We start from the raw sequence: 26,126 nt of genomic DNA on the forward strand, positions 1-26,126 counted from the left end.
TTTATAATAGCGTATTATTTGATTGATAAATGAAATTTAGTAAGTATTTAAATGATGTTTTTATTCAACTAAAATATATTTTTATTAATTAGTTCTCGAGTTTTAAAAAATATACTTGACAAAAAAATGAGCCATCGTTTTTATGTTTTGTATTATATTATTAAACGGAAACATTAATTCCTATTGAATAGTCATAAATAATACTTATTCACAGGTATTCTACAATATCACACTTGATCGATATATTGGGGCAACTCAAGCCATAGGGCAAGTCAAGCCCGTGTGGCTGGCTCCTGTGCCGCTCGCTCAGGAGCTTCTGGAATATAGGCAGGATGGCGCACTCGAAGAGTTCTGACTCCGAACTGGCCGCGTGCATCCTGGCGCGAGTCGACCCTGGAATGCCACTCGATCCGGAATTGCCGCCGCTTGTTCCGCCACGCGAATGGCGATCTGGAATAAGATCCAAAACCGCGGTCCAAAATAACAAGAACTTCATAACCAATATGTGATTATTAAATTTAAAACAATAAAATGTATGTATCGTCTAGTATATATCATAATATATCATTATTTTTCAACACTTCGCCCGTGCCACTGCGGCCCGTGAAAAATTATTAGAAAATGGATAAATTAGCCCTTCTTTCAAATATGTTGTGCACCACTGCTTTAGATTGATAAACATAATATATAATGGCGTATTCGTGTAACTTTATGATTGTTGTTCTGAATGTTGCGGCTATAAGTTTATACTTAATGTAAAAAATAACTTTAGAATAGGCATAACGTAAGATGTATTAAGCCTTTATTGACTCAAAACTCTTGGAGGACGATGCAGAACCATCTAGATTGACTAAGTAGCACTTGGCAATAAACACCATACAGAGTTGCTAATTTAGTTCGACTTAGATGTGTCTTGACACAAGGCCTGAACAAAAACGATGCATGAGTGCGAGTGAGAAAGTATTCGGCACCCTTATAATCTCTGCGACACGCGCTAGAGTAAGATAAAAGGTCTACATATTTTTGAGTCAGTTTCCAAAAGTATCGCTGGCAAATCGTGGTGAATCGCTTCACGTAGCATCGATAATCTGCGAGTTCGTGTTGCTAAATTTGCTATTTTTTGTGTTAAACATAAAGTCAGTGGTATATATTTTTAGTTAGTTAAGTAGGAAAGGTGGTTCTGCGTGTTGTATTAAAATATGGTAGCCGTACTGATAGGCAAGAAGATGGTATTACGTTTCATAGGTAAGTTGATACATGTTCGTGACAATTTATTTGTATATTATTATTTATTTTAATATCAGTGACCTGGTGTTTCTTTAAAATAACTTAAATTATGGATATCTTTACCTAATGGTTGCATTTTGACCGCTTAAAAATACTAAATAACGTAAATAAATAGAAAATTATATTTTAATTCTGAGCGTCTAGTGCGAGCACTTTGGGCGAGCACTAGCGAAATGGTCTATGGTCTCGAACATTTGTACGTGAATGCGTTCGCTCGCCCACAAACCAAACGCACGGCACGTAGCTTCATTTAGCAATGCAACGGGTGGCGGATGTATCTATAGTCTATAGTCTTGACCGTATTTTAAGTGGTTTCGTTCTGGGCCACTCCTTTTTTCCTTTAGATTTACTACCTGCTATAGGTATAACGTACATTATATTATTATAGATTCTGTAGGCAACGCAATAAGTTGCCGATATCGGCCTCTTAAAGATATATCTTAGGGACATCTAAGAATGGTTTTGCATCACGCTCTTGGCATGATACCATAAGAATTCGTGCGAAACTTATCTGATAGGTGACACGGATTGAGTCACTTTGAGTTTAGTAAATATATTGCATTCAGCATCACACAAAGAGCTAGACAAAAAGGAAACTATATAGTTAATAATGTATTTGTTTCTGGGATAACTAAAAATTCTCAGAGTGACCGTATATTGAGTTTCAAGAACGGATGTTTCAGATGGATACTGGGTGTGTGTGAAAAGGCGACGATGAACCTGGCTCGGCCACGTCCAGCGAATCCCCCTCGATAATTTAAACTTTGCTTGAATGTTTTTCGAGTCAATTGGATTATGATCGTTAAATATATATACGTATATACTTACGGCAGAGGGCAGCAATAGGGATTCTTGGATGCGACATGTGGTGTATATAATATACTATAACCGAGGAGCGGATATGGTCAATGAAGAAGAAGATGAAATAAAACACGCATACAGCCGTTGAGAATAAGTCTTTTAAAGCAGCATTTGCACATGAGCTATCACCATACATTCACAATATATTAACAAATAGTAAACTATTAGTATCGAGGTTCAAGCCGTGTGTAAAGTTGGCTTTAGTCATCTTTGGAGCTATCACGATAGTTGTGAAAAAATCAACTTACTCTTCTTATTATGGACATCAGGAGTAGAAAGATGATGTGTCATCGATCGTCTTCCATGTGAGCCAGGAGTGGAGACTCTTTGCTGGGCTGGAACTGGAGGCACTCTCGCGGGCTGAGTAAAGAGCTGCAATTGATGCTTGTATGCAGCATTCTGGAAAAAAAGATATTATTTTTATAAAATGTTTATTAAAGTTCATATACCTACAATTATTATTTTTCATAATATTTATGTATATTATTTTATTCTTATATATTCTTCAAATACCTCACATGTTAGTTAATAGGTAAACATATAATGTTATTAACTAACATGTCAGGTATTTGAATAATATTTGTATAGCGGACAAAGAATATTAAATTATATTGATATAATAATAAGTACCTACTTATTGCGATGGTCACTTAGTGTAATTTGAATTTTTCTGGCTTATGCATCGTCTAAAATGTAAATGATACCAAATATATATACATGTTATCTATGATGATAACTCTATTACTAGTGTTGATCTAATATGTCCTGACAATTATTTATTAAATCGAAAGCATCGATTGTTTTCTCCCTCAAGGTGCAGAATGAATATGCCAACAGTGTTGTCAATTATAAAGCAATAGTTCAAATAAATTGCTTCGGATATCGATATATTTCACTAGCGCGAGAGTGAGTATAATTGGGAGTTTTTTTTATTATTTGATGTCATGCTGTGAACGTCTTGAACTTATAATGTGTAATGTTCAATACTGTAAGATATAAATGAATAGAAGAGAAATAATATTGTTAGGTACTTGTTGTTGTTGCTGTTTTTTGCTTATAGTGTCCACTTCGGTAGGTGGCGCTACCACTTCATGACGTTTCTGATGCTTTGGTTCGGGCGGAAGAGCCACTTCGTGGGGTTCGTGATGGTTTGACAGGTCATGACCGCTTCCTGTTGAATTTAAAAAGATCCCTTTAAAACCAAACATTAATATAAATAATATATATCGTATAATTCAGAAGTCTATCTCGCTCTAAAGTTAATACAGCCAAGAGAGGTGCTGTTAAAACATAGCACTTATTGTAACAATTACAACTAATTTATTGTAATTGTTGCAATTAGTGCTAATATTTCGATACAAATCTACCCTAGATAGCTGCCGTAGAGGCCGAAAAGCAGTCTTGTGTATAGAATAGACGCGCATAAGTTATAACTTTTAAATTAAATAAGTTATTAATTATTTAACAACATAGGTAAAATACGACTAAATTATATAACTATATAGTAATAGTTTGTTTGTAAAATTAAATAAACAAATAAATTATTATTGTATATAATTAAATATAAAATAACAAAGCTTAAATCTTTCCCCAAAAAAGTTGCTTCTCGTGCAGCAGTTACTTACTTATTCAAGGTTGGTACAGAATTTATTCAATTTATAATGTAAATATTAGATAACCCTTTCTTAGATTAATGATAAATGTTTAAGTTTATTCCTTGTTGAACTGTAAAATGTCATCGTCCATACACAAATAAAATAATTACAAGATAAAAAGAACATTTTTAAATTTTCTGTTGAATCATATAAACTTGACTTGACTAGCTTAGACGATCAAAAAAATTGTACTTGATAGAAATAATACTGAAATGTCACCTTGACATGTCATATTGATTTCCATAGTAACGCACGTATATATTAAAAAAATAGTTGCTAGGATCCCAGACTCCTAGCAACCAATAATGGCGTCGAAATAACTTTTCATACAAAACAGAATTAACTGAAAATGAAATCAATTCTACTTAAAGATGGCTAAAAGTATTAAAAAAATGCATTGACATCGTGTTCTGATATATTCTAAAAGTTTCAAATGTTTAGCTAGACGGAAAGTTAGTTAAAAATCAATTGCAAGATTTGTACCGGACAAAGAACCACCGGACAAATAAGAATACGAGCTAAGAAAAACGTTGTAATGTAAAATAGATTATTAGGTATATTATTATTATAGAAATGAAAATTTATGCAAATTTTTCTAACCCCATTATATTAGAACAAAGTTTTTTGGGCTGTTTCCCTAATGAACCATGGGTTAAGGCGGATCCTGTTAAAATTGGGCTTGGAAATAATTGTATACGAATGACTTTGGACTGACTTGACTGAAAAATTCATCTATAATTATGTACGCAAAAGGAAAAGGGACTTCACAGGAATCAAATTTAGTACCAAAGTTTTGATTCAATTAGTCTTTTTCTCAGTGCTTTTAATTAATTATGCATATTAAACCCATTTTTTTTTAAATTTAAAACATACATAATTATGTAATTGTCACTCAGGTTTGCTGCTCAAAATTTAACAATTTAGTTATTATTAACGAATCACGAATACACCAATATGAATAATCTTTCTTCTTATTTCGTGTATATTGTACGAGATTATATGCCTACGTTTTCCGTTCAGTATTTAAACAACTATTACTACCACGTTATTAGTAATTGTTAGCAGATATTATGCACTTTTTTTTAAATCATAATTTTTCATATAATCTCTTATTTTAGTTTATGGTTTTATACGGTTTATTCGTCTTTGCTTTTATTTGCAGTCACGCGTATACTAAGCTGGTAGATTCTTTCCAACGGCCATTGAAAATGTGTTGTCACATTTATAGATGTCGTCCATCAACTATTTTCATAACAAGTCGTTCCGTAATCAATCAGTCATCTTGGGACTAAACACTGGATGCAAATATTGAAAAATATTTATGAAAATTCGGATAATTATTAATCATCGATAAGGAAATGCTCCAAACAAAATATTAATCTTTAAAAATATATGTAAATAATTACAAGATAAAAAGAACTTTTCATATACAACGTTTTTAAATTTTCTGTTGAATCATATAAATTTGATTTAAACGATCAAAAAAATTTGTACTTGATAGAAACACTGAATAAATATAGAATACTGAAATGTCATTTTGACATTTCATATTGATTTCCATAGTAACGCACGTATATATTAATAATTTAGTTTCCAGGACCTCAGACCCCTAGCAACCAATAATAGTGTTTTAATTTTAACGGATTTTTTTCCGAAATAACTTTTCATACGAAACAGAATTAGCTGAAAATGAATTCAATTTTACGTAAAGATGGCTAAAAGTATTAAAAGAATGCATTGGCATCATGTTATGATATATTCTAAAAGTTTCAAATGTCTAGCTAGTCGGGAAGTTAGTTAAAAATCGATTGCAAGATTTGTACTGGATAAACAACCACCGGACAAATAAGAATACGACCTAATAAAAACGTTGTAAAATAACCACATACCATAATGTACACTAGCATTGGAAGCTTTTCTTTCTGGCGTTGTTCTTTGTGAAGTATTTCCTCCGGATGGACAGGAGCCAGGAGTTGAAACTTGATCTCTGGAACTGTTTTAAGTGGAATATTTCAATTGTACCATTATTTATTTTATGCAATACTTACATAAACATATTCAAAGAGTAAATATCTGAATAGACCATGAAGATGATTGATAATAATTATTACCTATATGGTGGAGTAGGTGGCTGTTGACCATGGCCATGATGCCTCTGACTTCTTTCTGACACACTGCGCTGGATTGGAGAATGGTGATGAGCTATAAATTAAAATATATGTAGGTTATATCAGGGTGTCCGTGGTAACAGGGTGGTATCAGGACGTCCACGGTGGCCGCGCGGCTTAAGCGTTGGACTATAACGCTGTGGGTCCCAGGTTCGAATCCTGTGTCTGGCAGGTACACATTTTGTTTTTCAATTTGTGTGTGTCAGGGTATGGACCTAATAGGTTGAGCAAGTGGCTGACATCCATTTCACGTAAAAAACAAAATCTGTCAATACAAACCTCTACTCTGTGGACATGGTCGAAAGAAGAAGAAAGAAGATATCAGGGTACTTTATAAAACTAGATATTAAATTAACATAGCACATCACTAATTTTTCACATTACTTACAATAATGTATTTTTTGATCAAACATTAATGAAGGTGTATATACCTAAGCGGGATAGGGCTGCTGCAAGATTGTAGTGATCAGCCCTGCAGAGATAAATTGTTACAATTTTCCCAATCAAGAATTTTATTGACGTTCCAAGGTATCCATTCTATATGTATAGAAAAGCTATTGACGGTTATTGAGAGTAGTTAATCATATTTATGTATTGAGGTATTATAATTGTTACAATAAGTTAGCCCCCAAAGCTGTCAAAACTGTCTACCGCGCTCTAAAAGTTACACAGCCAAGAGAGGTGCTGTTAAAACATAGCACTTTTTGACAGTTCAGACGGTTAACTTATTGTAACAATTAACCATCTCGATATATAAATATGATAAACTACCCTCGATAGCCGCCGATAGCAGCCTTGTGTATGTAATATATGCACGGAGCTAGGTTTAAATACACATTATTGATGGTGAAGTAATAAACGATATTTTACAACGTTTTTCTAAGCTCGTATTCTTGTTTTTCCGGTGGTTGTTTATCCAGTACAGATCTTGCAATCGATTTTTAACTAACTTCCCGACTAGCTAGATATTTGTAACTTTTAGAATATATCAGCACACGATGTAAATGCATTCTTTTAATACTTTTAGCCATCTTTAAGCAGAATTGAATTCAATTTCAGTTAATTCTGTTTTGTATGGAAAGTTATTTCAGAAAAACCGTAAAAAGTAAAAGACTTTAATTGGTTGCTAAGGGGGTGGGTCCTAGAAACTAAATTATTAATAAATACGTGCGTTACTATGGAAATCAAAATGAAATGTCAAAATGACATTTCAGTATTCTATATTCGTTTGTTTTTTTTATTTACTTCATAATATCAAGTACAAGTTTGAGCATATTGAGCATAATAATTCAACAGAAAATTTAAAAACGTTGTATATAAAAAGTTCTTTTTATCTTGTAATTATTTACTAATATAAATCTGATATAATTACGTAACTTTTTCGTCGATTTACGTACCTAGATAAGTTTATAATTTTGATTGCAATTTATAAAACATCTTACAATGTAGGTACCGTATATTCGGCGTTTACCAATACAGGTTTATTTACACATTGAATATAATTATTGTATTGTTTTATGAATTCAACTACTGTGAACATCATGATAACTCTTCAATCATATAGCACATAGTCACGTCTTCTTGTGACGAAGATGCCTTACTTTGTTGTTTTGCTGGGCACGTGTAGGAGAAAGTGTTTGTGTCCCAAAGATCACTCTGCGCCACAATGAAATTACTCTTTCGTTTCTCTGAATCCCGCCGTTGACCTGTAAACATAAAAAAATAATATTTCATAAATAACTGTTATTATTCACCTCTACTGCTGCACCAATGTAACGTATTGTGCTAATCAGCGCCGGCGTGAGGTTATTTGGTGCACTAGGCAACGTTTATTTGCGTGCCCCCTTTTTAACAAATTGTCTCATTAAAAAAATTATTTAGGGATCATTAGACATAATATAATAGATACTTATTAATAAAATAATATTAGTCTCTTCCAAAAATTTTAATTTAACATATTATTATAAAATACGCACACACACACATAAGAGAAAAATCATAATAAAATTATAAACTCCTTATTTTTCAGTTTAAAATATGTATACCTACAGTTTAATTTAAATAAAAAAGAATTTGTAACTAAATAATAAACAAAAATGCACATTTAACAAAAAAATAGACATGATTACAGAATTAAAATTTAATTTTTGTCGCCTTGTTTTTTGCAAAAAATTTAAGTAACTCCTTCAAATCTAATGTCATAGTTTGGTCGTACTCAATTTGAAATTGTTGTTAAATCTACTAGTACTGGGCCATTAAACGCTATCTGATTCTGAATCAGATCATTACTTATGATACATAATTACAACAAACAGATAAAACATCAAAATAAAATAAAACGTATTATTTAAAATTAGGAAATTAATTTTAGTTCTCCATTTATGTGCCCCCTTATGTTTCGTGCCCTAGGCGGTTGCCTAGTCGCCTATGTGGACGCGCCGGCCCTGGTGCTAATAATACAAGGGTATGGGATTAGTCAACTAGGTGAAAATGATAAACTCGGGTTAAGATAATAATATATATTGTTTACATTATCTTAGAGAAGTCAAATGTTTTGTCTTGAACCGGAAATATTAATTTCACAGAACACATTAATAAATATAATTCCGATAGGCTATATTCAAAATACTACATTTTGACGTAAGACGCAGTGTCTTACGAAAATGAACCACGCATTATGGACGTGCAATAGTGTGTGTAATACACGAATATTAAATGAGCGTCAATGTATAAACCGAGAGCAGGTATTCCTGATATGTGTTAAAGTTTATCTCGTATTCTTCTGCACTCGGGATCGGTCGCCTGCTACTTCTTACCCGTTAGGTATTTCAGTTCCCATTATTTCTGAGTTCCCAGGTTAATTTACTTTCCTTTTTTTTAATAAAAAGATGATTTTTAAAAGCAAACAGCATTTTAAAAAATCCACACAAACTGGTGGTATACTGTATTGAATTGCGCGGTACAAAACCAAGCATCTAAAAAACGCTGGTTATCTAATAATGGGAGAAATTAAGAAGTTCCTACATGGAAACACAATTTTATTAATAATGCCTAATTCAGAATTCAGCGAGAAAAAAATCGAGTATGGGTTGATTCATCGACAGATAGTAGTAGTAATAATGCTGCATTTCATGGTCATAAAAATAAAAACTTTAATGATTGATACGAGTGCAGCTCCACCGAACTGTTTCAGATACATAGATCACAACATTTTCCGTTTTCGTGTCCTTCATTATAGAAGTATTCAAAGTTGAAGGTCTTATGGAGTCCTTCATATGAGCGAACCACCATAGTGGGTGACTTACCTCTTCCATTGACAATGTAATAATCATATATCCCACATTTTAGGTCTCACAATAATTATAAAATGGCAATACTGTATAGTATTGCTATATATACATAACAACTAATTTGTAGGTTTTATATTACACTGTAGAAATATATCATGATAATACTATCCTAATCAAATATGTTGAAGAAAACCTTATATAGAGAAGTAAAAATGGACCCCACATCTACTTACTAATTTTCGTACAAACTGTGAAGAGTTCATTGTTTGTTGTATGTAAATGCATGAAGATTTTCATATATAAATTATAGAGAGGTCCACCTGGCAGGAACGGTTTATTCAACATCTTTGATATCAATCCATCCATACTAATGATTAATACTGACAATTGGGACTGTTACATAGAAACTATAAATATATTAAAACTATTGAAAACTCTTACAAAGCCTTCGTTTTTCAGCTGCGGTCATTTCAATATCCAACTCCAACTCATCATCCATCCTTCTCTGCATGGCAGCACTCTCCCTCAATGCAGCATCTCCAGGAATCTTCACATCCTGAACAACTTCCTCTCCCCCAATAGTGGCCTGTCTTTGGAGTACCATGTCAGCTAAAAGAGCTGGCTGTCCAATGCTGGAAGTTCTTCTGTGGGATTTAGTCTGGTGGGGGGGAAGCTGCTGAGGCGGGGCTTGCTGTCTTGGCGTTTCTTGGATGACCTGCTGCTGTTGCTGCAGCTGCTCAGGTATAGATCTGCGGTGCGATGGTGTTTGGGTTGGCGGTTGTTTAGATGGGGCTACTTGGGCGGGTAGTTGTTTAGCCTGTTGAGGAATGATCTCCTAGAATAAAAAAAAAGCAATTAGAAAAAAGTGATTAAAGATAAATAAAAACTGATACTTTGTTATTTTTTTAATATTACAATACTAGATAGTGATTTCACGTCATTGTTTTAAATAAAATTGATTTTGTAGCTATAGAAAAAAACTCCGTATTGGCGGGATTAATTTATTATTAAATATCATGGATATTATCTTCCAGTTTGCAGTTGGCGCGTTTTCTTTGGCTATTTACTTACGTGTTATTATTTAGGATTTTAAGTGATTGCTTATCTAAATAATAAAAGCTAATTATTGTATAACAAAATATGAATTGTAAATTTAATGGAAAGCATTTTTACACCAGTATTGCCATAATAAGTGGCTACCCCAACGGAAGAGACCCAGAGGCCGTCCAAGAAGGAGATGGGCTGACGCCGTAGAAGTGGACTGGCTTCATATAGGAAGACCCGGTAATTGGAGAAGTGTGGCGAGAGACCGGAGTGAGTGGAGAGCGGTTGTGGAGGAGGCCAAATCCCACCCCGGGATGTAGCGCCGTGGAAGAAGATTGCCATAATAAATCAAACTCTGAGAATGCGTACGAATTTTGCTACAAAATTATCAGTAATCCAAAATAACAGTTAATTAAACCAGTAATAATAATTAGGCTTAAGTCAGACGTATGTTATAATTAAGCTAGTAATCTCATTACCTTAATTAATCACCAAGCAGATTGTCTCATGCTTGGTGTAATTTAAAGTACCTCAGTTAAAACGTAGTTATAAGAGCTACTTTACACGATTCATAAATGAATCGATAGTTTTACATACAAGTGAAAGATGTGAGTTCGAATCCCACTCGGTCTATTTTTTTTCTTCTAATATGTACGTATCTGAGGTTGTCAAAATTATGTTTTTCTATATTAACGCTATATGATTCCATTATCCTCACCTCTTGTCTCCAACCATATGGAGATTTAGCCAGCTGATCCTTTTCCAAAACAGGCCTGGAGCCATTACTCGAAAGCACCTCAGCATGTCCTCTGAAAGTGCTACTCGGTATCTGTTCAGCATATCCTCCGCGATTACTCTGCGGTTCTCTGGGCTCTCCGTGACCTTTGTTGACAGGCGAGGAGTCTGTGTGGTTTTTGAACGAGACGTTCTTGGTGGGGCCTGGCTCTTTCTTTGGTACCGGCAGCTCGAGATTCGGTTGACCTTGTGAGTCGCCTTGCGATGACTGTGATGCCGACACAATGGACACTTCTTTTGTTCTAGTGAAGAAATGACAATATTTATTATTATTATACAATCGTAAGTTAAAAAAAAGAAATGTATGTTAAAAAATAATATAATAAACGAATTTATTTTAAAAATTATAATGTGTTATTATTATTTACTAGATGAACCTCAATATAGTGCAATAACATGCATTTGTATTATAGATGTTTTTAATTCTATGAATACTAGTTACATACACGCATAATTATAATATTCCAGAACGTCCATCAAAATCCTGATATCCAATATTCCGATATGTCAATATCTTCAAATAATGGTTAGGTTAGGTTAGATATTCAACTTAGATTATTTTACGTTATGTTGGGTTAGGTAGGTTAAGTTAAGGTTTAGTGTAGATTTCAACCCCGCACCCCCTTTTAAATCATATCTGTCACGTGGTTTTGATAAACTTAATATTGAAATGGAAATCTATATAATAGCGAAACTATTCAGATGGTATTACATAATATGTCAGGATTTTGACGTAGATTAGAAGTATTATAATCAATATTAGCGATGTATTTAGATATGCAATGTATTTAATATTTTGAATGATTTGAATATAAATAAGAAAAACCTTTCTCCTGACATTTGTTGAAGGAAATAGTAGTCATCGGCCCCTTGTGATGCAGTCAGGCTGCACAAAGACGTAATCTCGCTCGTATCTGAGGAAGAAATAGTCATCATCCTTATTATAATACACTTGAAATAACTACTACTACTACATATTTTATCATTGCATCACGTTTCGCAAATAAACAGTCTCTCTAAAGTAAATTAAAATTTCTAATTATTAACATCGCGCACTTTAAGAGCATACTTCAGTGAAACGGCAAATAGTTTTCAGCAATAGGTGGGACGTAATTTTGCACGCGTTGCCATTCGGAGAGCAATAGTCGACTTGTGAGCACGTCAATTTGTTTTGTGATGGGGTCGGAAGAATTAATTCTTAAATCGTGTAAAGATGACTAAAAAACGTTACGTATTTACTCGAAAACAATACATGTCAATGAATGTATTATTATTATTTTTACTTAAATAAGAATAAACATAACATTAAATGGATGCATGTTGAATTTTTATGACAAATTAGGTTGTGTTCGTCACGCGTCGTTTGCACAATCTGCGCGTCGCGTAGTCACGATCGTTTTAGACCATGCCTCAGCTGAAGTATAGCTTTAATAATTCAAATATTGTTTATAGTCATTATGACATCATAATCATCATAATATAATCGGATATTATATAGTACGAAAAATATATTAAAACACTCAAAGATGATAAAATTTTGCGGAAGGACGTGCCAAAGAAAGATAAAGAATCGAGAAAAATAGAATAACAGGAAGATGCCTCTATTCAGCAAATAATATATAGTGGGTGAGATAATAAGAAACATAAAATATTAATTCACTTACCCATTTGGCTTGGGTTATCTTTAGGCGCAAGAAGAGTTGGCACGCCAAGTTTTTGAGGATTTGGAGGCGTTTGAGTGACTCCTTTAACTGGAACACCAGGCACGTCAGCGCCAAGTTTTCCCATCAGCATCTATCAATTGAATCAATCATAAGAAATGTATTACTACAACAACATACAAAGAAGATCGTGAAATCAAAGTGACGTATTCTGACAGTATTATAGCGTTCGATCCAATTGATGATGCAATTATTTAATTAATCAAAAACGTAATTAAATAATATTATCTAAAATATATATAAGAAAAGTATCGTGCACATACCTGAAGCTCACTTTCTTTAGCCTGCAATGTCTTGCGATACCTGGAATTAGTGGCCCTCTGTTCTCTGAGCATTCTCTCCAGCTCTGCCGGTGGTGGTGAGTGGTTTCCACCTGTAGATTTAGTGCCTCCAGCTGGACGAAGAGTTGCTCTAATTCTGCTTTTGTCACCAGATTGAGCAGCGCTTCTATTACGGCGTAGCTCTACCAGCTAAAAAGTAATATTATACAACGGTGTTCAATAAAATGTATGTTTGTTTTCAAATTAAACAGTTTTAATCGTTGGTTAAGAAGAAAGTTGTATTATTCTATTCAATCAGATCAATGCAGTTTGCAAAATAAAAAATGAAGCATATTTACTTTTAGTATTTTTTCCCATTTTGTACTTATTTATTTTCCACATTTTAAGGATATTACACGCAAACATAACGAAGTCCCACTTTATTTAATTTAAAAAAAAAACGTTAAAACACTCTTATTAATTTAATAACTACGGTAAAACCTCATCGAATTGTCAAATATATAATTTCACTGATTTAACCTGTTTTTGGAGTGATATAAAAATATGCTGCCTTTGCGTCCATTCTGTGAATTTTGAAAGAGATCTTTCCGTACAATATATGAATTAATCATATAAAAAATAAAGATTTACCTACTTATGTAACATAACCAAAAACAATTTAAAATGTTGTATTTGCTTTTAGCAGCTTCATTTATAAAACCAATGCCGGTTGTGTTTTGTGATAATTTCAGTTGGTCCATTAGATCCATTGAAAATAATTGGTGGTGGTTTATGGTTAATGCGTTGAATTACATATTATAAATTAAATAAACATATACACCCCGATGGCCGCGCGGCTTAAGCCACGGCCTGTAGCGTCGGGGGTCTCAGGTTCGAACACTGGGTCTGATAAGTACATATAATATTGTTTTTCAATTCATGTATGAGCCCAGAGTATGGACCTGATAGGTTGAGCAAGTGGCTGACATCCATTTATCGTAAAAACAAAATCTATTAATGCAAACCTTCACTCTGTGTACGCCCATATAATCTTATTAGGATCGGAAATGGTCGAAAATAAAAATATATATATAACAAACATAATAAATGTATTGTTCTATATTTAAATATACTGTGTTTTCATCAACAAATAACCGTAAAGAAAATTAATAACAAATAAGCAATGTTTGGAAACTAGCCTTTGGGACGAAGACGAGACAAAGAGTAGCAGTTGTGCAGAAAATTATGAAGATGGAGATCAATATGAAGACTGCGTCTTTATGGTCAGCCAGCACCTGAAAAGGAAAAAATGAAAGATTTACAAGCATTTTTATTATGTAGATAAATAACGGTTTATTAAATAGCGATATGAATTATTATTGATTACCAGTGCAATCGGAGCCCCCATAACGCACATTATAACGACGTTATAAACCGAAAGTCCAACATGTTTGGAGTCGTTCAGCGCTGGGATGGACACATTCCTGGTTTCCCATGCCAAAAATGCTCCGAAGATCTGACAAAAAGAAGAAGTAATTCAGAAAAGACACAATAACTAAATAGTTAATAATAACATAAGTAGGGAATCCAATCCCGAGCCAAAATTCTGATCCTGGGATTTCGGGATTACAATTTGACAATCACGGGATTCCAGGACTGGTCCCGGGATGGGCATTTTTTTCCATTGTTAATATAAAAATTTTATATTTAGAAATAACATTATTTAAGATATTTATTGTTAATATTGTATACGTTCAATCTTGCTAATACATAAGTTTAATGGAGTAAATAATATTTTGATATAAATAATAATGTGAATTTAATATGACATTGCTGTTTCTGATAGTAAATACTTAATGCATGGGTTAGCGAGATTTAAAATAGTAAAGCATCTCATGGTTTACTTATGGCCTTTCCGCTTCATAAATCTAATTAGTCAGCCAAATATGAAACTGCCGTAAAACGTATGAGATCATGGTGGAATTACTTTGTTAAAAGTGCGAAGCATTGTTTTTTCTCATTTTATTAATGTATGTGAAAAAATAAAATGAATCGGCAACTTACACATTGGTATAATAAACTTCATTCAAACTCAGTATATTTCTAATGTAGTTATTTGTTATTAAAAGTATTTTTTCTCTTATATTTTCGTTTTTATTTTATTTTCCATATAAATTGATAAAAAATCAATCCCGAAAGGTTCGGGATTATGTTTATCAATTCCGGGATTCCTAGGTATCAAAAATAGCTCGGGATCCCGGGATTGGAATCCCTAAACATAAGTAAATATAGATTACATACATTATAATATATTTACACCTAGCAAAATTTTTGAAAATAAATTATGTTTATTTCACATTAAAAGTGATCAATTGGACATAGAAAAAATGGGGTTGATAGAAAAAAATCACACTGTAAATATGTATTTGAACATAAAATATGGATAGAATATACTTGTGTTTCATACAGTTTTCTACATTTAGATTGTTAAGTCCATTACTAAACCTGACAGATTATGAAGGTTTGTACAAAAAGAAGAAGTCTCAGGTACAAGGGAGTGAGTAGTGTAGATGTATTGTATAATAGGATCCAAATATAAGTTTATGTAATTATATGCATTATGATGAATTCAACATATTCAATTAATTAAAGCAAATCTGTCTTTTCATTGGCACACGTCATGTATTATGTTGTAACGATCCATTGGACTGCTCAAAATATTATTTGAAATGTTGGGCATAGATACCTATATTTTTTTTAATACAAAATCTATTTCGTTGTCCTACTGTTAAAAATATGTCTATTGATTATTTATCTCTTACCATTAGCAGTCCTTTATAAGCGTAAATTACTCCAACAAAGATGGTCATCCTTTCTGATTGGCAATATTCATTCTCTCGAATAATCAGAATATCTTCACTTGCAGAATGAGGCTGAAAAAATAATTAACATAAGTTTCATACACTATTCGACGATATTAACGCCAATAATTGCAACAAAATGGGTAACAAACCATTTTCTAAAATACTCACATATGGGTCCATCTGTTTGGTTTCTCTGTAGAAGGGGTCAGAGATCTGCCAAGTGGTCATGATAGCTAAGTCTATCGCCAGAAGTACCCCAACCACCATAAATAGCTGGTAGTCTTTGATTACCTAAAAGTAATTGAATTATATAGTAATAAGTGAGTTTTATGAGTTTACTGATTGACATAATTTAATAAAAAGTGCCATGGGAGAGAAAAGCATGAAGAAATAATATAAAATAAACGAATTTCATGGTATATAATATATAATACAAGAAACAAAAATAAAACAATACGGATATATAAAAAAACTCTATGAAGAGATCTTCACGTCCACAATAAGACACCGCAAATAATAGTAAGAAGTTTCTCAAATACCTTTTTATTGAGTTTGACATCTGTGAAAATGGAGTGCACCCTCCAAGTCTTAGAAAACATGGCTCCAAATGCTAGACTAAATCCCGCCATCAATAGCCATGCTCTGGCTGTGCAGATGTATGGAAAAGCACCTAGTAAAAATCAGATAATAATAATTTAATTGAATAGTCAAGTAGTGAATTTTATCAAACATCCATTCATATATTTTAATTATTTATTAATTAGTTTTGCAGTACAAAAAAATGATTTGACAAAAATATGTAGGTATATGTGGGATCATACATCATTCCTTAAAACGACGTCAGCCTGGAAGTTAGTAAAAAAATTGCACCAGAATACAAATCCTAATACGATTGACAGAAACACTTCATTAAACTCACACTTACTTATTGAGTGTAGTATTGGGTATTAAAATATGTGAGAAAATTTTGGATATACTTTGTAAGTTGCATGAAAAACAATGAAGGCGTAGTTATGAACTGTACGCGTTTTATAGTGATCCTCCTGTCGACTCAGACGTCAAATATAGGTAACTCCGTTAAGCAGGGTTAATAATGGAAGCACCCAAGTACTCGAGCCGATTCTCTTTAATATACTGGTCTGAAAAAGAGGGTTGTCAGACCAAGACTAAGGTGGATTCTTGGATGTGGCGATATGCTACAACTGCGCTGTAAGCATCTGTCAAACTATTATGGACGTATTATAGCATCTATTATCTTTTATGACCGGTTTAAAACAAACAATTCCTTTATTTTACATTTCAAGTTTAGAATTTGCGTTGATGTGAATGTTTTCTCTCACACTATCGCTTTTAATGCGTCTTCTACGTGTCTCGCTCTCTTTTAACTAATTATATGCGTTTTTTCTCATGTGTTACAAATAGATAGATAATTTTCTGACAAATATATAATGTAATAATATTATTATGCTTACCAATACTGCTCAATCCACTGTCCAGTCCGAGAAATATTACACTCATGTAAGTCAAAATACAGCCAATGATGATCAAATTATTCAAATGAGGCGAAGACATCTTAATGTACCTGTACAACATAAAAATATAACAATTTAAATCAACGTCGTTTAATCCATAAATACATAACATGGTTCAACTTAAATAAAAAACAAATAATGATTGAATTACTTATTGTATGTGTCATTTTTATTCTCGGTATCCGTTTTTATTCTCGAAGAATCAAAGTTTTATCTTAAAATCAACTGTTGCATGGACCATCAAAGATATAACAGCACGAATGCTGCGTAGTGCTGTCAATATTCTATCATTTTCCAAGTACTTATTGTATTTATTATAATTTAAAATAAGCAATATAAGATACCATCAAAATACGGCCGGTGAATCTATGTCTTCTTAGCACATTCTATATCCCTTAAACCCAATTTCCATCTTTTTAGTAATTTTGTAACTATTTCTAAGAGTCAAATATCTATAATTATCGACCACTAACTAATAACTATAAAATGTTTACCTTTGATTTCTGAACGTGATGTTGATGATGAGAAAGAAAGTAGCCAGGATGATGCCGACCACCGAACAACTGGCAAGCACTGCATATATCGTTATGTTTACTTGGCTGTGCTCTATTATGTGTAAAGTTCTGTCTTTAGGTGGATATCTGAAATAAATACGTAATATAAAGATAAAAAATATAATACAATAACAATGTTATTATTACTGATACTATAAATTTAATACTTCCAGATATTTTACAGAATACATATGCATCTATCGACAGTTTCATTATGCAACACCGAATTAATATTAGTTCAGTGTTTAATAATTCTAAGTTTAATTCAGTGCAAGTGAATCCAACATTTCTTTAGCGCTTGATACTTTTGGACTATGAAGATCATCTGCATCTACACAGGGTGGAATTTTGCGTCGTTTAGCGGAGAAAAGTTGGCTCTCTTATTCTCGTTGGATAAGTATCTAGGGCAGCGATACTCAACCTGCGGCCCGCGGGCAGCATGCGGCCTTTTAAGCTTTTATGTGCCGCCCGAAACACATTTATTATCAGGAATTTCGTATATCTTGAGATTCGTTTCGACTTTGACGCACAGATAGTGACACCCGAAGAGAATTGTCATTATGGTCCGCATCAGATCTGGTATAAGAGTGTTGCTATTGCACACGATTAATTAAAAAAACACGCATAATTTTTAAAATCTCAAAAATGTTTTGTAAAAAAGGGGGGGTTTCATGATTTTTTTCGTCACACCAGTAGTGATGCGGCCCGCGTTACTTTACAAATATATGTATTTGGCCCGAAGAAAAAAAGGTTGAGTATCATTGATCTAAGGCCTAGGCCCTATGACAACGTACCTATTATTATAGCATAAACATTCAAAAAGGTAATCCAGCCGCTATTATGAGTATACTAGATGCCAGAAGGGAATTGGAAAATTAATACATAATTAAATAATTGTTAGGGGATATCTAAGACGTCATACAATTTGGGAAGCTATTCAATTTAGTGTTGTTTATTAATCAATTTTTTGTTGTGTCATTATTTTGTTATTATACCTACACATATGTAATAATTTATTGCAATATAATATGTTTTAATAATTGATAATATTTCATTATGTTACATTTTTTTTACGAATATAGTAATTTAAATTTATTATATTTAATAAAAAATGTGTCACCCACAATTTCATAATACTATGTGTTTATGAAGACGGTCCAAAAACATTAACATTGAAGATTATTTATCTAAATAAATTCAAAACAATTTTACTATTACCTTCCAATCCACCTCATTGGTTCTCCCATAGAGAAATCAAGTCTATTGAGTTCAGAACAATATTCTCCAACCTTCACTTCGCCCTCCGTTTGAAACTGTTTCAATAAAATTGAAGCCTTTCTTTCATTGTCGTAGAACCTCACTGGACCCTGAATAGTTAAAACATTAATTACTATTTATTATTAGAAATGTTTAGATACTTTAGATAGAAAAGGAACCGAAAGTTATTTTAACACTTACGGTGACTCCTTCAAAGCTGATATTCCTCAAAGCTTCCAAGAAAAGCTTTTCCCATTCCGGATCACGGTATTTAAAGTCGACGACAGTTTTGTTTTTACGTAGATGCTTCACTCGCTGAGCCACGTGCTGAATTGCTAATGCAACTGCCCATATACCTAGAAACGAGATGAGGGAACAACTTTAATAAAATTACTAAACAGGTTGATTGCTGAAATTTTGTGAATGTTATTACAACTTAGTAATTACAAAATAGTTAATTAACAAGGTAATTCATAATGCCATTACATTCTGGATTACAGGTGGAGAGCAGTTTTGCATTGAGAGCTAGCAGGAGGTTGCTTGGCGACGTAACTAGCGACCATTGGGCATAATGAACTCCCTTTTAATTGCGGATCCTCTGGACAAACTTTCTGGGTTCCCGCAAGAATAACGTGTATCTGAACTGAATCCAGTCTTAGCACTTCAAATGTGTTTATATTTTACATACATATGTGAGGCTAGAAACAGTTCACACCTTACGAGCGCTTATATCGTGGAGTCCAGTAACATATGCCTTCCCCGGAGAAGTTTCAGTCATACGCCAAACTAAACTGGAGACTGTTTTCTGGATTGGTACCATACTTTTTTTTCATGCTATCATCATATCATTATAATATTTACTACAGTTCATAAAACAGAAAATAGTAGATGACATTTGATAGAAAGGGAATCTATTTGCTACATAACAACCGTAGGTGGCTAATTGAGTGGCAGAGTTGGTGATCTGATACAATAGAAAATGGCACCATGAGAAAAATAATTTATTAAATAAATAATGTTAACCTACCGTCGTATGTATAACCATGGAATCGTGAATATTCCAAACCTCTTCGGCTATCATATTCCACTTTGTATTCAGAAGCTGTCTGAAATTAGTAAAAATACACCCCCCATACATACATAATATTTAGTTTGTCTATTAATATCGACTGTAGAAAGGAAAAAAGCGTAATCTACACAAATAAAATTTTACAGGAGGCACAAAAACGCTTTTGTTATGGTTTTAGGTCAAAATAAAAATACAAAAAAGACATACCTAACCGTGAAGTGCATGATAATTAATAATTTGGTTTTTATATTCATAATAATATTGTATTAATTATTGAGTTAATTAAAGAAAAGCCAACAAAAACGATGATTTAGTCGTTTTTTTACTTCACATTTTTTTAATTGCCAGCTAAATTTATATAATAAATCGGCATTTGCAGCTTACATCATTTGGATACAACGTGTATTTAGTCGTGTACAACGTTATTATTAAATAAAACATGTTTTGAAAAAAACTGAGGGTTACGTCTGGTTTCCTTTCTACAGTCGATATTATATGCCATCATAAAATAAATAAAAGATTCCATCTAGAAGCACCCAAAGATAAGAATATGAAATATAATCATTCAATTTCTAACTATAAGGGAAAGTGTCATTTTTTAATCAGCGCAGTTGTCACAAATGTATGTAGTTTTTGTCTATCATCAGTAATCTATGTGTATCAATCTACCTTACTTGCTACCTAAAATTATTCACTGTGTTTATCCAACATCTTCAAATACATTGACTAAAAACTAATAAATCGCACTCACAACTAGTTAAAACTGTGGTGACAATTTGTTGTACGATTATAAATAAATTTACTTACTATTCCAGAGATTGTAATATCGCCAGTAGTCGAAAGTGGTAGCAAATCTAAAAAAAAAAACAAATTATTGTGTTACAATAGAAGCATTTAAGTTCATGAATAATAAATAAGTACTACCTTTTAAAATGATGAGGAACAATGTCTTACTTCAATGTTTACAATACCTACCGTTATTGTTATTAGGAAATGGGATTCCATCCACATCGGGACGAATATGGTTAGTACAAAAAATATCCATAATAATTTGTTATTGATATTTAAAACGGCAGGAGGGAATGGAATTCACAAAATCTAGCAGGTTCCATTTCGAATATACCCCACCTAACCTTTCTAACTACCAGCTTCTCAACGCTTCAGCCGCGGAATCAACGCACTTTCCAGGTATATTCCCTATACCCAGACACTCCTCAATTTGAGTATAGCGATGAAGATCTGGTCTGCAGTTATATCTACTACGAATGCACTAATTAAGACACAGGCCTTGCGTGTCACAGAATGCCGGTAGAAGATGGAGTAACCTGTTGAGAAAACGATCCTCAGATCCTCTTGACAAAGAAGGCAATACACCCTCCACCACCCGCCGTGTCTGTACAGCCATGGATTATGCACGGCCGCCTTCCACAGCGCTGTATTGCGACATAATGAATATTTAATTGCTCACATTTCGTCCCGAACGGAGCCGCACGGGATCGATTTTGCAACCATGCACCTCGGTGCTTAAGACTGACTTGACAAAGAAGAATTAATATTTTATTTATGTAATTGTATTTATGGGGCAGAATTCGAACCCCCCCTACTTGTGTGCGCGCCTGGAAATGTTAAGAGTATATTCTCATGGGATATAAATCGAAATACAGAAAAGATATTTTTAAAATGTATGTACCGGTAAGTATGGCAGCTTCTAGAGATGTAGCCACATCCGATTCATTGCAGCTGGCCCTCATATCCTCATGCTTTGTCCACCATTGGTCGCTGTAGGTCCCCATTATCAGCCACTGATACGCTCGACCGAACATTTCCAATCTAAAATTGTATTTGTTCTAAGCAATTAAACTTTTAACGTAGCCATGGTTACTGGATTTCATATTTCTATACAGTATAGTATAGTGTATATTTTACTCTATAGAATAGGTAGAACATTAGATTTAATAGTCAAAACTTGTAAGATCTGTTAATAAAATGTTTTCCATGTAAATCAAACGATGTCAAAATATAAACCTACGATACACACCTTCTAAGCTCATCACTTTTGATCAATAGTTTAGAATTTGAAAAAGTCGACGAAATTATATATCTGAGATTACGTATCACTTGCTTTTTCCTCCACCACCCGCCATGTCATACAGTCGTATATCGTAGCGTAACGAACGTTATACGCTCTTCAAAGTTGTGTCGATAGTATCCCAGAAGCAACTTTCCAAGACCTTGATTGGCGTGCACTAGAGTGTGCGTGATTCCTACTTCGATATAGTGTATTATGATCAATTCTCAATGAGAAAAGACCTTGCCGTAAAATACCGCAAACTTTTTAAAGGCTGAGAAATTTTCCCTCGTATATACCAAGTCGCAATGGCCGACCGGTCCAACTTTGGATTTGATTGAAGCTTTTCCCTTTCAAGTGACATTATGGGGATACTCCCAGAGGATGTGATCGGCATCCTCCAATTCGCCACATACGCATGTCGGAGATTCTATTAGGCGAAGCTGAGCTTGGAGGCAAAACCACCGTGTCCGGTAAAGAACTTAGAAGTCTAATGGTCTGGAGTCAATCAGGTTATCTCCATACGCATTAGGAAAAAAACAAATGCGTTTGTCTGCGTATTACGTATCACTTATCAAAATTGCATTAAATATGTCAGTAGAAGAATTACACTGGTAAAAATGTCCTACTACGGTTAAGAGGCATCCCAGAACAAGACACCTTTCGAAGAAATGGCAAATTAAACTCTACAAAATTCTTATCAGCTCTATATTGACATAGGGTAAGGAGTGCTGGGTTCGTTTTATACAGAACACGATTGTTTATTATATATCTTCATATTCCTAGCTCTTTCCACCTTCTAGTCAGGGGTGATATACTGGACAACAATATAATATCCCATACAAATATTTTAAGATTCATTGTATGATGTAAAAATATGTGCATGTATACAGTTAAACAATATTTACTTGTATGCTTCACAGAATACTTGAACTGCCCACGATTCATTGAAATTTCCCAAAATGATTCTGACGTCTTTTTCTTTCAGTTTTTCCAAAGCTGACCTTACTTCTGTCGCAAAGCTTTGAGTCTCAACTACTTGAAAACCGTGGAGATCCAAATCAGCAACTAGGCGGTTGTGGGCCTGAAATATGAATAAAAATATTGATATTTGATATTAGGGTGCGAATAACATCAGAAAGAAACATAATATTCTAAAACAATATCATTCATAAAAAATGTGATTAAAAACTTATGGTTAATATTACTTAAACAACCGATTTAACTATATTTGGTTATTTGTGATTAACTGCTGATTTATTTAGAAAAAAATAATATATAGGTAGGTACATAATAAAATACAAATTGAGTAAGTATACTATTCATGGACCACTCTACACCAAATTTGAGAATTTTTTTTATTGAAATTACAAATAACTAATTAATTTCAAATTAAGTATTTATACAATAATTCATACAAATTATTGCTTTGGTTAAGTGGTGACCTATAAGCGATGAAAATTTTAATCTGCCATAATGCTTTTCTATCATTTGCGAATTTATTGATATTACTATTTCGCCCAATTTTTCTTCGGATAAATTACATATTATAGCAACCTAATGTTAACAAACTAGAATTGACTGATAGAGACCTTTTAAACGATATACTTAATGCAAATATAGCCTCCTGGGAAGTTATGAAAAACAAATGAAATATTTGACATATTTTACCAATGAATATCTTGGTTCGTTTTGGTAAATTGTTCCAACTCTAGTCCAATTGAATTGTCGCAGCAGAGCTAGGCGAGGAAGGTTAAACGCGTTTTCTGAAGGGACGATTCTGAAGAAGTTGGGGAAGGAATCTTTCGTGAACATTGGATGGGTGTCTGCATATGAGAGCTGAAAATAAATTAGAGACATTAATAATAGAATGAGATTGATGCAACATTTTCGACTTGATGAGAAGGCATTACGCATAACACATCCTTTAAAAAAATTCTTTGCATTTGATTCAAGTGATTAGGAGTGTTTATATTATGTAGATAACAAGAAGATACGAATTGCGAATGAATCAACTAGTATGACAAAATATAAGAATCATCATTTTATGACACTTCAACCCTTGGCGGGTCTTGGCCTCCTTCAATAACTTCCTCCATCCTAGATGATCAAGCGCCGACACTCTTCAGTTGCTTTGACCAAGCAATCGCCGCCGGTGATAGGCTGTTTTACTGTGGGGGGAACTGGCATGTATTTTGTTTTACTTTCGTTTATCCGTAGTCCCATATTTGCTGCAGCTGACTTTACAGAAATAAAATGCCCGTTCGAAGCCTTCTGGTGACCGTGCAATGACATGTCAATATCATACGCATATGTCAATGGTTGTACACGGATAATCTTTTCAAGGGTTACTACATTAAATATAAGGTAGACAAGTGCGTACCCCTGTCTGAGAAACTATGAGGATAAGTTAACTAAATTTAATCGCCGAAATAAAGAAATTATATCTAATAACCTGAGTTAGATGCCAATGTTTGGAAGCTTTTGCGATAGGATCTGTGACGTGGGTACAAGCTGCTCCGAATAACATCAATTTATGTGGACCAGAGTGCATCATGTCGAAGAATGATTTCACTCCAACAGCAGCATTGCACTGTAAGAAATCCAAAACAATTTTAATCAAAATGCTTAATTATTTTCTATTCTTTGCACACACAACGAATAAAGCCTTCAAAAAATAATACCATCAACTGAGGCTACTTGCTACTTGATGGAATTTGAAATTAAATTGTAATTCATTTGAATAAATCAACAAGAAGATAACTTTCTAGACACTCTCTCACTCTTTCAATAACTTTCTTCTTTATAAGTATTGCGGATATTCTGTGCTTTATAGACTCATTATATTCAAAATACAATTTATAAATCATACCACCATATTTATTATTTTAAAAACAAAACATTGTAGACATAACAAATAAGAATTCAGGACGTTCACGACGTGAGAATTAAATTGAAAAATAATTACAAGATAAAAATAACTTTTTATATACAATGTTTTTAAATTTTCTGTTGAATCATATAAACTTGACTAGACTAGCTTAAACGATCAAAAAAATTGTACTTGATAGATATACTGAAATGAAATGAAAATAATGAAATGTCACTTCATATTGATTTCCATAGTAACGCACGTATATATTAATAATTTAGTTGCTAGGAGCCCAGACCCCTAGCAACCGATAATGGTGTCGAAATAATTTTTCATACAAAACAGAATTAACTAAAAATGAATTTAATTCTACTTAAAGATGGCTAAAAGTATTAAAAAATGCATTGGCATCGTGTTATGATATATTATAAATGTTTCAAATATCTAGCTAGTCGGGAAGTTAGTAAAAATCGATTGCAAGATTGGTACCGGACAAACAACCACCGGACAAATAAGAATACGACCTAAGAAAAACGTTGTAATAACTGGTTCTAATCAAACATTGATGTTAACAATAAAATAAAATTTCAAAAACAAAATACACAGTGCGTCACTGAAAATATTTATATCTCTAGGGAGCGCATTGATTAGTCTCGCACCCCTAGCTAATTATCCCTGATATTCCTGATACGAGGAAACAGTTCTGATCAAGAAGAGGCAATGGCTGCGACCACATAAGTAATTGACGTGTATAAATTCAAGGATTGGAAACCATCCTTCGTGAAAGCAAGGACCCGCCAAGAACATTATTATATGTCTCCGAGTAAAT

At 33.3% G+C, this 26,126-nt stretch overlaps 1 protein-coding gene across 1 annotated transcript in view; it reads right to left on the reverse strand.

The window, feature by feature from the left end:
- Nucleotides 1–208: 208 nt before the first annotated feature.
- GABA-B-R2 (gamma-aminobutyric acid type B receptor subunit 2) overlaps nt 209–26,126 on the reverse strand; it is a 29,106-nt gene continuing 3,188 nt past the window's right edge. Inside the window, exons 4-29 of the mRNA XM_085953826.1 lie at nt 24,881–25,018; nt 24,097–24,264; nt 23,334–23,509; nt 22,048–22,187; nt 21,165–21,211; nt 20,316–20,394; nt 19,490–19,644; nt 19,250–19,398; nt 17,972–18,118; nt 17,418–17,527; nt 16,485–16,615; nt 16,114–16,236; nt 15,904–16,014; nt 14,469–14,597; nt 14,281–14,376; nt 13,085–13,291; nt 12,765–12,894; nt 11,939–12,014; nt 11,024–11,342; nt 9,703–10,096; nt 7,573–7,677; nt 5,915–6,005; nt 5,693–5,796; nt 3,180–3,319; nt 2,397–2,547; nt 209–450 (exon numbers count right to left, since the gene is read on the reverse strand). Coding sequence (XP_085809952.1) covers nt 209–450; nt 2,397–2,547; nt 3,180–3,319; nt 5,693–5,796; nt 5,915–6,005; nt 7,573–7,677; nt 9,703–10,096; nt 11,024–11,342; nt 11,939–12,014; nt 12,765–12,894; nt 13,085–13,291; nt 14,281–14,376; nt 14,469–14,597; nt 15,904–16,014; nt 16,114–16,236; nt 16,485–16,615; nt 17,418–17,527; nt 17,972–18,118; nt 19,250–19,398; nt 19,490–19,644; nt 20,316–20,394; nt 21,165–21,211; nt 22,048–22,187; nt 23,334–23,509; nt 24,097–24,264; nt 24,881–25,018 — 3,858 coding nt within the window. The remainder of the gene's footprint in view (nt 451–2,396; nt 2,548–3,179; nt 3,320–5,692; nt 5,797–5,914; nt 6,006–7,572; nt 7,678–9,702; nt 10,097–11,023; nt 11,343–11,938; nt 12,015–12,764; nt 12,895–13,084; nt 13,292–14,280; nt 14,377–14,468; nt 14,598–15,903; nt 16,015–16,113; nt 16,237–16,484; nt 16,616–17,417; nt 17,528–17,971; nt 18,119–19,249; nt 19,399–19,489; nt 19,645–20,315; nt 20,395–21,164; nt 21,212–22,047; nt 22,188–23,333; nt 23,510–24,096; nt 24,265–24,880; nt 25,019–26,126) is intronic.

The sequence above is a fragment of the Rhyacophila brunnea genome, unplaced genomic scaffold (assembly GCF_057557595.1).
Source record: "Rhyacophila brunnea isolate RB1 unplaced genomic scaffold, BYU_Rbru_1.0 scaffold_4, whole genome shotgun sequence".
Classification (NCBI taxonomy): domain Eukaryota; kingdom Metazoa; phylum Arthropoda; class Insecta; order Trichoptera; family Rhyacophilidae; genus Rhyacophila; species Rhyacophila brunnea.